Genomic DNA, 17,579 nt, shown 5'->3' with positions numbered 1-17,579 from the left:
AGCAACTTTTCTAGATAACATGGTCTTAGATTTAATATGTTTGTGAATATTTTAAAATAATTTTGGCTGAGTACTGAGCAGTAGTAGTAGTTTTTATGAGGGAATCTTTGGGCACACAACTGATACACTAAAACAATTATAAGGTAACTGAGCAAGATTCAGTAAATAAAGTAGCTTTACCTAGACAGATTTTAAGTAGCAGGGGAAGTAAAGGAAATATCTTTATAAGCAGACTACTAATTAGCAGCTTCAAAATAATTTGCTTAAAAGAATCCATGAAACAAGATGGGATAGGGAGGGAGACAAACCATAAGTGACTCTTAATCTCACGAAACAAACTGTGGGTTGCTGGGGGGAGGGGGGTTGGGAGAAGGGGGGGTAGGGTTATGGACATTGGGGAGGGTATGTGCTTTTGGGTAAATTGGAAGGGGAGATGAACCATGAGAGACTATGGACTCTGAAAAACAATCTGAGGGGTTTGAAGTGGCGGGGGGGTGGGAGGTTGGGGTACCAGGTGGTGGGTATTATAGAGGGCACAGCTTGCATGGAGCACTGGGTGTGGTGAAAAAATAATGAATACTGTTTTTCTGAAAATAAATAAATGGAAAAAAAAAGAAAAATGCAAAAAAAAAAAATACTGATGGTTAACAAAAAAAAAAAAAAAAAAAAAGAAGCAACACAACAACAAGATCCCAGGGAAATAATGTGATGACAGATCAGAATCACTAACCCTTTAACATCATTTGCCTTAATAAGTAATGATAAATATTTGTTCATAGTGGAAAAAGGCATAAATCAAATATAAACAACTCAAGTCCAGATTCTTAATGTGACCCAACGACTAAAACAGAAAACTAACTGGCCTATTAAGTAGCTTCCTAATACTTAATTTATGTGTTTTTCACTTTTTTAAAGAAGGAATTTGTGCCCTACTTTCCATTTTCTGTTCAAAGAGAAGGCATCGAAGAGTGAAAATCACAAATAATCATAACTATATATCTTTATTAATGCCATTGCTTAAATCCACATTCAGGCATTTTGCAAACCATAATCACAAAGGGCAAAGGAAGAGGAAATGAAAGAAAGAGGGAAGAGGAGAAGGGAGAGGGGAGAAGGCAAAAGGAAGATGGGAGAAAGAGCAGGAGAATTTCCAGTTCCATCCCATTCCCCAAAATATTTATTTTCGTTTATCTTTGATTTTTGATTTTTAAAGATTTTGATTTCTAAAAATCTTAACCCTCAGTTAGTGTACTATAGTGGAGGGGAGGAAGGACCACATCTGTAATATATTACTCAGTATTGTAAGTACATTACACAAAAAACAAAAAAACACACACACAAAAAAACACACACACCCAAAACAAAAACAAAACAAAACAACAAAAAAAATACATTACAGTTAAATAGTAAAAAGTGATACTATCTAGGAGAACACATTTGAGATGGAGGTGGGAATGGAGTACTACATTGAGGAGAGGGTAAGAAGATTGAGTACTGGATGTGTCTTTAAGAAGAAAATTTTCCAGATGTATTTTTTTTTCCAAATTATTTATTTTCAGAAAAACATTATTCATTATTTTTTCACCACACCCAGTGCTCCATGAAAGCCGTGCCCTCTATAATACCCACCACCTGGTACCCCAACCTCCCACCCCCCCCCCGCCACTTCAAACCCCTCAGACTGTTTTTCAGAGTCCATAGTCTCTCATGGTTCACCTCCCCTTCCAATTTACCCAAATTCCCTACTCCTCTCTAACGCCCCTTGTCCTCCATGCTATTTGTTATGCTCCACAAATAAGTGAAACCATATGATAATTGACTCTCTCTGCTTGACTTATTTCACTCAGCATAATCTCTTCCAGTCCCGTCCATGTTGCTACAAAAGTTGGGTATTCATCCTTTCTGATGGAGACATAATACTCCAAAGTGTATATGGACCCCATCTTCCTTATCCATTTGTCCGTTGAAGGGCATCTTGGTTCTTTCCATAGTTTGGCGACTGTGGCCATTGCTGCTATAAACATTGGGGTACAGATGGCCCTTCTTTTCACGACATCTGTGTCTTTGAGGTAAATACCCAGGAGTGCAATGGCAGGGTCATAGGGAAGCTCTATTTTTAATTTCTTGAGGAATCTCCACACTGTTCTCCAAAGAGGCTGCACCAACTTGCATTCCCACCAACAGTGTAAGAGGGTTCCCCTTTCTCCACATCCTCTCCAACACATGTTGTTTCCTGTTTTGTTAATTTTTTTTAAGTGTTAAGTAGGATTCCAGAGAACATGTGAGGGAAGTGTGGCTGTTGCCAGTGTGGGGAATGAAATGAACAAATGCAGGGGTGGAAGAGAGGCAAAATGCTGAGTTTCTTCAAGAAACAGCAGTAGAGTGTGTCCAGTACACAAGGTGGGAGGAAGTGGGTAGTGGGAAATAACATAGTAAAAGTAGAATAGGACTATTCTTTTTTTAAAAAAGATTTTATTTATTTATTTGACAGACAGAGATCACAAGTAGGCAGAGAGGTAGGCAGAGAGAGAGAGGAAGGGAAACAGGCCCCCTGCTGAGCAGAGAGCCTGATGCAGGGCTTAATTCCAGGACCCTGGGATCATGACCTGAGCCAAAAGCTTTAACCCACTGAGCCACCCAGGCACCCCTAGAATAGTGCTATTCTAAGGAGACACTTTGATGTCATCGAGGTGAGGAGTTTGAACCTACTTTTGGAACTTGATAATTAAATTTTTTGAAAAAATTCTGTACCACAAAGTAAATGATATTTTATTGCTGAGATTATTAATCCCACACCAAAGTAAAAATTGATTTTATTTCTTCATAATATTTCTATCAAAGTTCTCCTGAAGCACTGATGAATTTTTAACTAACTAAAAATTAATCAAGTTATTACCCAGTGCTAGAGCCTTATATATTTTGATACAAAACAATCAATACCATTTATGAGAAAAATATCTTTAAAAAAAGAATTCTGAATAACAGCAAAAAATGTCTGCCTTCTTGATAAATTACAAATTGTTAACACATTGAAATGTTCATTACATTATTATCTAGGCCTTGGTTTGTGTCAAAAGATTTTAAGTCATTCATAATAGAAGCATATACGTGATCATGAAGTAAAAATAAGAAACAGGTGTCAGATGTTACTGTGTAAAATAAATAAGAGTCGAATGTGTAGACCAAAATATATAGCATAGCATGGAGGTTACAAGCATTGACCTACAACCAGACTGCTAGATTTAAATCCTAGTTCTATCACATACTAGCTATATGAACTTCAGTAAGTCATATAACATCTCTGTGCTTTAGTTATCACATCTGTAAAAATGAGAATGATATTTGGACTTTACTTACTAAAGTTTAAAATTAATTCAGTGGGTTAAGGGAAATAGGAAGTTCCAGAGAGGTTATAAAAAATAGATCATGTCCCTAAAAGAAATAAAGATGCATTTTGATTGAGGATGGTCATTTTTTATCTTTTTCCTCTTCTTACCATTGCTTTGCCAAAAAGTGAGGTTCTGGGAAAATCATATAGACAAACAGAAGGATAGATACATACATAAGAATGTTTTATTTAGGTTTATGAATTTCTTTTTTAAAGGTTTATGAATTTAATTCTATTTCTCCTAAAATAGTCACTCTACAGTTTACTTTGAGAGTTTGTAGCTTCATTTTTTATTTCATTTTTATCTATCCATTATAGCTGATCATGTAAATTGGCAGCACTTTGATCACATATTTGTACCACCATAAATTTCCTTGAATGTGATGATCTTAGAGGTAATTCTGTCTTCAAATGTGTAGCCTGACTGTATAGATTTGCAGTGTCCAGTAGAACACTTTGCAATGGTGGAAATGTTTTACATTTGTGTTGTCTGATATAGTAACCATCAGCTACATATGGCTGTTGAACAGTTAAAATATGCCTGGTTCAATGAGGAAGTGAATATTTAATTTTATTTGATTTTGATTAATTTAGATATAAATGGAAAGCCTCATGATATCCTATTAGAAGTATAGCTCTAGAGGAAACATTAAGAGACAGATAGCAAACAAGTTTTAATGCCCAGTGTCTTTGCATTTTATTTTTTTATTTTTTTTTTAAAGATTTTATTTTATTTATTTGAGAGAGAGAGACAGTGAGAGAGAGAATGAGCGAGGAGAGGGTCAGAGAGCGAAGCAGACTCCCCATGGAGCTGGGAGCCTGATGTGGGACTCGATCCCGGGACTCCAGGATCACGCCCTGAGCCGGAGGCAGTCGTCCAACCAACTGCGCCACCCAGGCGTCCCGTCTTTGCATTTTAAAAAGAAAAAAAGTAAGCACAAACTAAAAAAACTCCATCTCAAATATTAAGGTTCAAGTTCCTCCATCTCAAATATTAAGGTTCAAGTTCAAAGACTCTAAGAGCATGGGAACTTCCAAATTACTCTTTCTAAGGGAGTCTTATGCCAGTAAACATTATAAATACATTCCTGCCATTCCAGTCTTTTGATCATATACCATGAGCTTTAGAAAACTGCTGTAATGGTTTTCTTCATTAGTCTTTCTTAGCTAGTAGAACCCTAATAAGCCTTTCAAGCATACGTCTTTATGTAATCTTTCCAGTATTAAAAGAACTCTTACTTTATAGCCTATTAATTCATTATCTATTAGCCTATTTTGTCTGTGCAACTAGGGACTTTTGTTGGCCATATTTTCACAGCGGTGGGAAAAATGGAAAGAATCAGCGCGTGTCCAGACAGTGTATTCAACACCTTCACATATTATCTCACTTAATGTTCACTAAAACCCTGAAGGAAGGTATCATTGTTCCCATTTTAAAATTGAGAGGTAATTTTTTTTTTTTGTCCTGAGATGTCAAAATGTATTCTAGGTTCTATGACACTAACACTATGTGTCAGACACTATGCTGTGTGTTGTCCATCACGTATTATTGAATTTGACTCTAACAATGATCCTATGAATTAGGTATTATTGTCTCATTTTACCAATTAAGCAACTGATACCTATAACTAGCATGTCCCTGAACCAGGAATTAAATCCAAGACATTTAAAACATAAACCTACACTCTTAGCCACTACACTAGACTGTTTCATAGTTTGGATCTGCTAAAGTCTACCTCATCACTGCTCATTTATTATTTGCAGCTCTCTATGAGCTATTCCCCATAGATTCATTTGTATGGGAATTTTCTCTGCACAGTGTTTTATGTGACTCATCTTTATACTCTGCAAAATATGAACCTCTGCAGCCAACACCTATTATCTTTCATTTACTATTGATAACTTATCAAGGAGTTCAAGTCTTTGGTGCAATAAATACTGGAGAAATGGCAAGATTGCTGGGAATGAGAATTAGGCAATAGAGATTACATACACAGTATAGGACTTTGTTCTCTAAATATTTGGAAGCTTGTTGAAATGAACATGGAACTTGCATGCTGTCTAATTTGAACTTTAAAACTTTGAAAAACTAATAAATAATATAATGTTCCAAGACAGAGTCTTAAAATGACTGAGAACCACCAAAAGTAATAATAGTGATTTAGGAACAGTTTAGGACCAATAGTTTCAAAAGAGACAATATCTTGGGGTGCCTGGGTGGCTCAGTGGGTTAAAGCCTCTGCCTTTGGCTCAGGTCATGATCCCAGGGTCCTGTGACTGAGCCCCAGGTCAGGCTCTCTGCTCAGCAGGGATCCTGCTTCCTCCTCTCTCTTTCTCTCTGTCTGCCTCTCAGCCTACTTGTGATCTCTGTCAAATAAATAAATAAAAATCTTTAAAAAGAGGCAATATCTTTAAATACCAACTGACATTTATGCTGACAGAATTTGCCAAGGCAAACTGCTATTCGAATACATTCTCTGAATAGTTTAAAAGATGTTTTTGATAAAACTTTTCGAAATCAATAACATGGTTAAGTACCTGCCTTAGGTTATTGTTCAGTGTTGTTCTGAACTTTGTACAGGAAGAAACATAAATTATACTGATTTTTTTTAGATGAAACAAACACTTCCTTGATTTAGGATAAAATCTGTAACTCTATTCTCATGTTAAGAAAGCAATAGAATATACTAGAAATAGAACTTCTTCCCCTCATTTCTTTCCTCCAGAAGAAATTTCTCATTTATAAGACTCATTCTTTCTCTTTTCCTGAAGGAAACTAGGAGAGAAAATAAGTATACAGTCTCTTTGCAGTACATGCTTTTTGACTTTAGAAGTATATAGGGTGCCTGGGTGGCTCAATAAGTTTAGTGTCAATTTTCAGCTCAGGTCATGATCTTAGGGTCCTGGGACTGAGCTCTGCATTGGGCTCCCTACTCAGCAGGAAGCCTGCTTCTCTCTCCCCCATTACCCCTGCTTGTGCTCTCTCTTTTCCTCTGTCAAATAAATGAATAAATAAAATCTTAAAAATAAAATAAAATAAAACAAAAATAAAAACTGAAAGTACATATGCTCTGTTGGAGATTTTTTTAAAAAAGAAGTAGCTTCTGGTGTAAAAAAAAAGTTAGTTCAATTCACTTATTTACAAAAGTTTTCACTTTTAAATGGGGTTTAACAAACAAAAAGCAGAATCAGACATAAATACAAGGAACAAATTAATGTTTGCAAGAGGGAAGAGATGTGAGGGTATAGACAAAATGCGTAAAGGGGAGTGGGAGATACAGGCTCCCAGTTATAGAATGAATAAATCACTGGAATAAAAGGCACAGCATAGGAGTTAAGGTCAATGATATTGTAATAACATTGTATGGGGGCAGATTGTAGCTGTATTGTGGTGAGCATAGCATAATGTATGGAGAACTTGAGTTACTATTAGTATGCCTGAAACTAATGGAACATTGTGTGTCAACTATAGTCAAATAACAAAAATTAAATAAAAATAAATGGCAAATCTCCCAGTTCTTTTACCATGAATTGTCAAGAAAAGAAATTTGGATCACAGCAGTTCAAGGACCAGTTCACCTCCTTTCCCCTTGCCCTATCTCCCTTTCTCACCTTGTCTATCACACACACACAAACACACAGAGCTTGTGAACGTCACGGCCTGAAAACAGGCCCAGCAATTTATCAAACCTCCCTTAAACAAGACACAATTGGCATGGGCATTTTTACTCAGCAATTAGTTACATTCACGATTTCTATAGCTTTTAACTGCAAGCATAAAAGGGCTGACCAAAGCTGAAAACATGGGCCTCTTTATCCTATGACCTCATTCGTTTTTCTACAACCTACTTCCCTGAACAATCATTCACTTTTAGTGACCACACCCTTGAAAAACAATTTATCAAAGCAACACACTCCTCCCCGCAGAACAGGAAATTTTTCTGATAGTGTATAGGAATCCTGGCACAGCAAAGGAGCTATCCACAATCTTTGTAACCAAAGAAAAGGGGAAAAAATCATGTAAACAAAGATAAACCCAAGCTGAGTAGTTGTTGATAGCAGAGCCTGTCAATAACACACATAAAAAGCACATTCTCCCCAGCTGCTTTCTAGAGTTAAATTTGGTTGTAAATTTTAACTTCAAAAGAATGGTAACCCACATGACATACAGATTATAAGATCCTTTCTTTAAATAAAACTTGTTTTGTTCAATAAAATACTAATGCCCAAAACACAAAATAATATTTAAAAATGAAATATAAACATATGGAACACTTACAGACCAGGTCCTGCACATCTATCCTCAAAGTCGACTCTCCCTGGGATAAGGTAGTGGTTATTTATCCAAATAATCACAGTGCTTCCTATGTAATAGGCACTTAATAAACATTAAATTCAATGAATGGCTGCTATTAAAAATATTTTATTTTGATTCAATTCTCTCTCAAACAACAGAATTCCTTTGCATACGTGGAAAATATCTTGAACTTCATGAAAAGCTTAATTGGTGGGTGGGAAATATATATGAATACCACATCAATGGTATTCATTAAGGCAGTATTTCATTTTGAGTTAATGATGGTAGGTTAATATTTAAGCTTTTTAAAAGGCTGAGTGGTAAGTTGTTTTATGTAGTTTCTAGAACTTCATTTATTTATAAGACTGCTTTTAGTTTTGAAAAGGCATCCATGCCCTTGATTACCTCATGTTTAATTTTACCTATCTATATGGATAAACCTGGTAATTTTAATCCTAGAATTAATTTAGGCAATTTCACCAGCAACTATTTTCTACATTCAATTTTCTCTGATCTAGCAATCAGATAAAATAATAACTGAGAGAATAATAAAATGTATCTATTAATTATAGATAAGAAACAAAGCAACAGTATATTTGGAGAAATTTAAAATATGTTTGTATTTATAAATACCATTGTAGTGCACAAGAAGGTAATAAAGGAAAAAATATACTAAAAAGCCAGAAGAAATAGGGGCACCTGGGTGGCTCATTTAAGCCTCTGCCTTCAATTCAGGTCATGGTCTCAGGGTCCTGGGATCAAGCCTGCTTCTAGCTCCCATGGGGGGGGGGTGTCTTTGGTCAGCAGGGAGCCTGCTTCCCCCTCTTTCTCTGCCTGCTGTTCTCTGCCTACTTGTGATCTCTCTCTCTCTGTCAAATAAATAGATAAAATCTTCAAAAAAAAAAAGCCAGAAATAGAAAATATTGAAGTGCTGCAAAAAACATTTAGTTAAATCTAAAATGTCTACTATATGAGCTAAAATTAAGATCAGGAAACAAAGAAAAGTGACACCAATTTCAGTTTCTCAAAGGGAACATATTGTACTACTGAAAATGATAGATTTTTTATATTTCATTTTATTTTATTTTATGTAGGCTCCATGCCCATCATGGGGCTTGAACTCAGTCTTGAGATCAAGAGTCAAATGATCTATCGACTGAGGCAGTCAGGTGCCCCAGTTATGCATATTTTTAAACCATGAGAGACTATGGACTCTGAAAAACAATCTGAGGGGTTTGAAGTGTCGGGGGGGTGGGAGGTTGGGGTACCAGGTGGTGGGTATTATGGAGGGCACGGCTTGCATGGAGCACTGGGTGTGGTGAAAAAAAAAATGAATACTGTTTTTCTGAAAATAAATAAATTGGAAGAAAAAAAAAAGAAAAAAAAATCTTATGAATTATCTGAATGTTATCTAAACACCAAAATGCTACCAGACAAAGTAAGAGTTTGACTGACTTTATGATAACCAACAATTGATTGTACTACACGTTTTACTACCTGCAAGGATCACAAGCTCGAGCATTAGAATAGTTGCTACATACCAACTCAAAATGTTTCTAAAACATATCATATTAAAGACAGACTTTATTAAAACATAAAAAAACAAACAAAAAGGGTTATGAGTAGTATGTACTATTTGCTTGTGCTTCTCATGGCATATAATAAAGCTGCTGCCTCATCTTACCCATTTCATTAACATGAAGGTAATTTCAGATCAAATCTAAGTTCTACTTTACACAATACCATCCTGCCAAGAAACAAGAAGAAAGAAAAATAAAATAGAAGAGTTTCTTCATCACATTATTTGTGACAACTATCTCAAAGCTTTCTTGCCAAATTATCTTTTAGTGGATTTGTGAATGCCCTTTGATATCTAACTCAGTTTGAAATTTTATAGTCAAATTTTCTTTCTTCTTGTTTCACTAAGGGAATGAAACTTCTTGGTTTGTCCTTCACTATACATCACTTATCTCATCTTCACACAGCCCTTATTTTTTTTTCTTTCCAATTATAACTTCAGACTTCAGAACACTCCATTCCAATCTCATATCCCAGTTTTTGTGGCCATATTTTCTGTGCCTAGGGTTCTTTATAAACTCCTCTATGGGGAACTGTGTCCCAGGATGGAGATAGTTTTATAAGGATCACTTTAATAATTATCAGGTAGAAAGAAGAAAAAGCCATGTAAAAAAGCTTGATCAGCTTGGTCCTGAGATGACTAAAAAAAGAAAGTTGAACTAAATACAATAGAATACAGGGCTCCTAAAACTTGCTCTGTAGTCAGTATTTGTAACTTGTTAAATTTATGCTGTTAAATTTTTATCTGTCTTTATTAGCAAGTTGACAAGAAAAGAGGTTGTTTTTAAATAACTATTACAGTTAGGGTGATTTTAACATTTCTATAATAACGGTAACTAGGTTTTGTATTGTTTTGGAGCTGCTAAGGAACATAGATGTCACCCACTTTACTGCTCATTAACAACCTAATACTAAATATTGGAATGTACATTCACATTATTGTTTATCAGTTATGCAAAGCAGTATTTTTTCCCTTTGTATTTTTCTTTCCTTTGACTTCAATACAGGTGGGGGGTTTTTTGTTTTGTTTTGTTTTGTTTTTTGTTTTGTTTTTCAGTTAGGAAATTAATGGCAGTAAATCTTGGATTTTTTCTTCATATTTTTTCCCTCAAATTAAGCTAAGCATGAAATATCTGTAAAATTGTGGCCTTTTTATCTCTGTCTTTAAAAATTCTTTTAAAATAGTTTTATTATATACTTTAGAAATTTTGCTTCATATCCTATTTTTAAATTGTGGTTTTGGGAAAAATAACCCATATTATTCCAGGTTGGTAAAATAATGGAACATCATATAATATCATCGCAATGGTTACTTTTTTAATTCTTTACAGTCTAAATTTTATCTTGAAAACATAATTTTAGTTTGGACAGATGTTTCCAGAAAACTTAAAGTCATGCAAATTTAATGTAAAGGGATTCAAAGAATGAAAATAGACATAGAGCTCTTATTTTATAGTCTTGCAATGTTCCTTTACATTCATTGACAAGATTATTAGCACAGATACTGGTGCTAAAATAACCCCTTTAAAAATAACTGTATTTTATTTTTAAAAATGTCTTAGAGTTTTGCTTTTTTAAGCATTTATATAACAATTGATTACATCTTGACTTCCTCAATCCTATATCTATTCTTTCAATCCTCTTTCTACCAATATTCATGAATTATTCACTCTGGCTGTATAAGAACCAGTGTGTCATTTTCACAAGATGAAACACATACAACAATTTGAACAGATATTTGTGCATGTCACTTACCCAGCAACAGAGTACTATTTGCTGAACACAAATAACTGCTCATTACTCCATATGAGCCATTATCTCTGAACTAGCATATTTTATCTAAAAAATCTGTTTACTTCTGAAATAAAGTGAATCAGTGGGAACTAGTCTATAAAAGTTATTGTATTCAAGTTGAAGATTGCTTTATGGTAAGAGCAAGGGAATACCCCGGATCAGATATCTGATCTAACTGTGCTCTAGTTAGATCATTAAACTCATTGGAGCCATTAAAAAACCACAGGAACTAGTAAAGAAAAGTACAGCAAGAGATGGAATTTAAGTGACCATACATTGCTTGTATAGCTACAATCCACCAAAAGATAACATCCTGTAGAACAGAGGCAGAGAAGCAGAAAAAAAAATATATGTGGTTCAAGATATCCACTCTCTATAATCACACAGAGTTATCTTAATGGTACCTGAGAATGGTTGCTCCAAACCAAATTTTGGTAGGAGGAGGCAGTTTTGAGAGGAGAGAGAACTTCCTGTGAGCTGATGGGGTCCAAGGCCTGAACAACTTTGTTCATGGGCCCACTGTAGGTCCTCACTCTCTCGTACACTACATTTTTTTCTGGTGGGTGCTGGGTTTGGCTTGACTGATGGTAACAGTGGTAATGCTGGGGCTGGCACTGCAGCACCTCTGGGGGTTGTGGAATCCCACAGCTGCTGCTGCTCATCTCACTCCAATAGCTTGAGCTCATGATGTTCTCAGTGGTCAGCAAGGTACTCTGCAGACACTCTCCCTATGGAACAGAGAGAGAGAGAGAGAGAAAGCGCTGGTGAATAAGGGTAAGAGGGCAAGCAGGCACACGTAGAAGTCATTTATCAACCCCCTCTGCCTGTAGTGGTGCCCTGGAGAAGTTAGAGTTACCTGAGCAGCAGCAGGAACAGGTCTGGCAGCTGCAGAGGAGGCAGCAAAATTATTTGAGTGCAAATGAAAAGTAGAGCCACCCTGTGAGATTGCTCCAGGAAATGGTACTGACACGCCCCTCAGGGGTGGATTTACCTGGCAGCTTTACTTGCCAAGAGAGGCCCTGCTTTGCCACAGAGATACAAGGCTGCTTTCAAGTAGGTAAGGGAATCTGGAAAGAATAGAAATGAGGAATTTTAGGACTGAAGCCAGAGCTTCCAAGTCCACAGTATTGGAAATTCATTTAACTGTAAATAAGCATACAAAGACATGCTTGTGTCTAAACTTGTTAGAGAAAAAGTAACAAACATCACATGAAAGTGACTTTCCCATGGTTCTTAAGCTTACTAAAGAAAATTACGGGCATGGATATTATCATTCCAGAGTCCCAGATCAAAATACAAAGTATTAGTGTAGGAACACACTAATTTTCACAGATAAATTTGCATTCTTTGAAAACCCAGTTGGTAATTTCATTTAAGGAAGATTGTCATGGGGTCTCCTTCTAACAAGTCTAATTTATGGACCTGTGTATCTTGCTCCAGACCTCATATGACTTTCTTAACTTATATTGAAGTAGATTTGTCTAAATGATTGTTGCCTATAAATGGGAGATTGGTCAAAAAAGATCTTACCGTTCCACAAATACTTTGCATTTCAGCACTTACATTTATTGTTTTGCATTTTTACAAAGGAATGTACTCTGATTTCATGTGTGTCCTAAAAAATACTGAGTTTGGTTTCTTTTTTAGTATCTAGTTGTTAAGGAAGCTGCGAGTCTTGAAAGAGGCCTGACTTTATGAAATGAGATTTAAACATGCTCAGCACTTATATTTATTACTACTTGAAATTACAATAATAATGCCTACTTACCCACCATATTTTGCCCTGCAGGATACTTTAGCATCACTGAACTATAGAATACTCACTAAGTGTGTCTTCAGAAAAGGGGTGTCTTCCTGCTGTGTATATACAGCACAGAACCTAGCACACCATCATCATTCTGGAGAGGAGGAGAGTATCATTGAGCTGGCTAGCCAGTCTTTTATCTGCTAAGTGAACAAAAAGTAGTGATTTAATGGTAATTTACTATGACCAGGTACTGTGCGAGGAGCTTTACATGGATTAGCTGTCATGCTCACAACTTTATGCATGTGTATAGGAAACAAACAGAGGCACAGACACAGAAAGCTGCAGACATTTACCAAAGTGAAACAACTAGTCAATGGTGGGTCTAGAATGTTAGCTCATTTTAGAGGTTAAGCTCTTATTTACTGCATTATTCTGCTATATACATTTCAAAATTATGCTCTGCATCTGACCATCTAATAAATTTTCTATGTGGGAAATCAAAGTATAGTTTTGAACTGCTGGCTTGTAAGTGACTCTAAAGGCATCTTTGGATTTTTTATGGGAGAGAATCAAGCAAAATGCTGAAAATCAACCTTGAAAACTCTTTAAAATTATCAAAAATAAATTATTGTGTATTTACATTGCATGCTGTATGCTGCAAATCTAATCCTTTTTCATTTTAATGCTATTTCTCAAGAATCAATGAAAATTTAATTAGAAACATGTGACCTGCAGAGCAGTCTTGGAAAATATCAGATTGATAACCTGTTAATATCCTTAACAGTATCATTTTGGATAGGCTTCATGTGTGAACAGGGAATGGGTAAGTGAGGTCATCCAGTCAGCTCTGATTGTTGAAATCTGAATTTAAAATACACACAAACAAACACATAAACATAGTACTGTTAATATTTCAGCCAAAAGATGGCATACTAAATAGAAATGGCAATGAACAATAAAACTTCCTTCATCCATAAAAGGGTGACTATACTTGTTGTGCATATTGCTTGGATATATGGCATTTTGAGGCAACCACCTTTATTTTGCCCTAACTTGGGCAAAAATTAACATGTGATATCCTCCAGCCTTGTCCAATATTCTTCCCCATCTGTGGGTATGAGACAGAAAGAGAGCTTAAAGCTCAGGAATAGTGTATAAGAAATGAGATTAGGCATTATCTGGCAGACAAACCACATCTAACTATGAAATGTATGTTGACCACCGTAGTTCACCTTAGAGAGGATTAACAGTATTCTTATCAAAGTTCCTGCTGGGGGGAGGGGGGTTGGGAGAAGGGGGGTAGGGTTATGGACATTGGGGAGGGTATGTGCTTTTGGGTAAATTGGAAGGGGAGATGAACCATGAGAGACTATGGACTCTGAAAAACAATCTGAGGGGTTTGAAGTGGCGGGGGGGTGGGAGGTTGGGGTACCAGGTGTTGGGTATTATAGAGGGCACGGCTTGCATGGAGTACTGGGTGTGGTGAAAAAATAATGAATACTGCTTTTCTGAAAATAAATAAATTGGGAAAAAAAAAAAGTTCCTGCTCCTTTTCTGAGAATTCACTTGTGCTTTTAATGATCTGAATCTCCGATTGTTTTATTTCTCCTTAATGCAAATGATATTCTCATCTATTTTTATTAATAAATGCATATAACTATATTAGACTGTTTAATAATGGTATTTGCCTGTTTTCTACTTGAAAACCTAAGGGATTGACACTGCATTCTGCAAGCTTCATGACTATGCTACCCTTCTCACATTGGTGGATAGAATAGTCAGAGTTGATTCCTTATTCTCAGCTCCAGACTTGTTCACATAATTCTAAATTATATTTCTGGCAGCTATTTTGTTTTACTCAGTAATATAGATATTTTATGTTTATTACTGAAAAAACTCATTTATATGATACATTTGATTTCCCTTTAGAACTAATAAACTCTTAGAAACTAATTCAGTTCTAACAGATTATTTATTTATTTATTTATTTTTAAGATTTTATGTATTTATTTGACAGAGAGAGACACAGTGAGAGAGGGAACACAAGCAGGGGGATGGAAAAGGGAGAAGCAGGCCTCCTGCAGAGCAGGGAAGCCCAATGCGAGTCTTGATCCCAGGGCCATGGGATTATGACCTGAGCTGAAGGCAGATGCCCAAGGACTGAGCCAACCAGGCACCCCTCTCACAGATTTTTTAAAAATAAATTTTATTAATTATAAAAATAATTATATAACATAATATATTATATATTATATGTAATATATAACATATATATTATATATAATATAATAATTATAAAAATAATGATTATAAAAATAATTCATTCTTAAAAATTCAAATAATTGGGGCATCTGGGTGGCTAGGTCAGTTAAGTGACTAAGTCTTGTTTTTGGCTCAGGTCATGGTTTTGGGGTGGTGAGATTGAGCCCCATGTTGGGCTCTGCACTCAGCACAGTGTCTGCCTCTCTCCCCTTCTTTCTGCCCAATCCCCTAACCATTCTCTCTCCCTTTCTCAAATAAATAAATCTTTATTTTAAAAATTCAAATAATTAAAGAGATGTATAAAGTAGAAAATGAAACTTCCCATATTGATCGTAGGAGAAAGGGATAGGCTAAAGATCAGGAATATTTGCTGTATACATTATCAGTAATTTAAAAAACTGATTATATTTTGACTGAGATGTTTTGAAGATCATCTGAAAAAGTCTTGATTTTACCTACCTCATAAAATTGTTCTTAGAATCAAAATAGAAAATGTCTGCTAATTATAATGCACTATCCATGTACAAGCTTAAAAATATTACTTATAGATGATGTATGTGATTTTTGTAAAATAGTAGGGTTTGAAAAGCAAATATGATGGGCCTGGCTTTTTTTTTTTTAAAGATTTTATTTATTTATTTTACAGAGAGAGCGAGCACAGGCAGACAGAATGGCAGGCAGAGGCAGAGGGAGAAGCAGGCTCCCGGCCGAGCAAGGAGCCCGATGCTGGACTCGATCCCAGGAGGTTGGGATCATGACCCGAGCCGAAGGCAGCCGCCCAACCAACTGAGCCACCCAGGCGCCTGGCTTTTGAAAAGCTTAGCTACCTAAAACATTGAGGTAAAATAGATCAGTAATAAATTTATCAAAATGAGTATACAGAACTATCTTAGAATATTAAACAATTTAAGTTATTATAACTTTAACACCAAGTGAATTTCATCAGCATCAGCAGTAATGTTTTTATATGTATAACTAATCTTGTACTCCACCTCTTGTTTTATGGGAATGATTTCCAGGTCTATCTCAAGCCCTAGTCCACTAATAAAGCTTATGGTGTAATGTCAAAGGGTAGAAAGTTAAAGTGAAGTTACTCAAGTCTTTTTACTTCTGCCTTCTTTATGATCGAAGAGAAGTATGTTCATATGGAAAGAGTCAATAATCATTGGTCAGAGAGAGCTGAAGCCCAAGATAATGAGATATTATATGAAAGCACCTCTGTTTTACTAAATGAGTCCAAGTCACTTGATCTAGCAGAACTCCATTCCAGCCTTCTGACAGATCTTAAAGATGATCTTGCTTAACTGCTATTGGGAAACTTTAGACTGGGAAATGTTTCATAATAACAGATATGAATAAACATTGTTTTGATTAAAAAAATGAATGGTAAAGTTTACAAACTGAACAGCTTAGTCTAACATCAATTCAGTCAAAAGTCTTTATCAGATTATCAGCTATCTGATGATACACAAATTTAGAATGGAAATTTGTGATCTCTAAAAGACCTTTGGTTATCCTTTGTCCTGGTTTCTGAATCTCGGTCCTTTAGTAAATTTTGACTGTGGATAATTTGTGGATAAATTTTAACTGTGCATAATTTTGCTCAGAACTAATTTCAGTGTTCCAAGAGCCACACTAGAGAAAATGAGACTTCATTTCTAGACAAAGTAAATCACTCCTCGGTATGATTTTAATGCAGTTGAACCAAGACCAAGCCTCAGTGATTCTGGCAGACCCCCAGGGATATCTGACCTTTCCTGTAAAAAGTACGTCTTGAATAACACCAGAGTGTTTTACCTAGAAAAGAGTAGTGCTTTGCCTCCAAATGAGTTCAAGAAATATTTGGTTAAATATCATTTGAGAAATAGCTTTACTGACATAATTATAGCTTTTCATAAGCTAATATACATTATGATCTAAATAGACGATGTAATGTGAAGAGTTTTTTCAAGTTTTGGTAGTGATGTAATATATTGAGTGGAATAACTTCAGTTACTTGTATTCTTCAGATGTTTTCTTCTGTATGCTTTTTTCCTCTATATGCTCTAAACTAAACTCATAAAGCAGGTGGGAATTCACACTTAATTTATAATTCTGTCAATAGTCCCTGAAACAGAAGCGGTAGCTTCACCTGGAAAAGTTTTACAAATGTTAATTCTTGGGCCCCACCCCAGATCTCCTGAGTCAGAAACTCTGGGGTGGGGCTCAACAATCTGTTTAACAAGCTCTGCAGGTGATTCCAAGGCACACTACAATTTGTAAATCTCTGAGTTATATCAGTATGTTTTGGACAGGCTTGGAGTGCCAGAGAGATGAGACTTTCAGTATATTAAGTAAAAACTCACAAGCAGCTCAGGTGATTATAATAGAGGTGAGCTACAACCCTTGGTAAGAGTTAAACTGTTTTATATATAAGGAGAAGTTAGAATGAGAATGAACTATGGTGTAGTACATCAGTTATAGTTATCTAAGTTATCTGATGTTAAATATAAAATATTTTTATTTTAATAAAA

At 35.6% G+C, this 17,579-nt stretch overlaps 1 protein-coding gene across 3 annotated transcripts in view; it reads right to left on the bottom strand.

The window, feature by feature from the left end:
* The window catches only part of POF1B (POF1B actin binding protein), a 114,081-nt gene extending 102,100 nt beyond the window's left edge, over positions 1 to 11,981 (bottom strand). For all 3 annotated transcript variants that reach the window (XM_044235305.1, XM_044235306.1, XM_044235304.1), the window contains exons 1-2: positions 11,914 to 11,981; positions 11,462 to 11,785 (exon numbers count right to left, since the gene is read on the bottom strand). In XM_044235305.1, coding sequence (XP_044091240.1) covers positions 11,462 to 11,743 — 282 coding nt within the window. In that variant the 5' untranslated portion in view covers positions 11,744 to 11,785; positions 11,914 to 11,981. The remainder of the gene's footprint in view (positions 1 to 11,461; positions 11,786 to 11,913) is intronic.
* Positions 11,982 to 17,579: the final 5,598 nt, after the last annotated feature.

The sequence above is a fragment of the Neovison vison genome, chromosome X, assembly GCF_020171115.1.
Source record: "Neovison vison isolate M4711 chromosome X, ASM_NN_V1, whole genome shotgun sequence".
In the NCBI taxonomy this organism is placed as follows: Eukaryota; Metazoa; Chordata; class Mammalia; order Carnivora; family Mustelidae; genus Neogale; species Neogale vison.
This window is presented reverse-complemented; position numbering and strand designations above follow the sequence as displayed.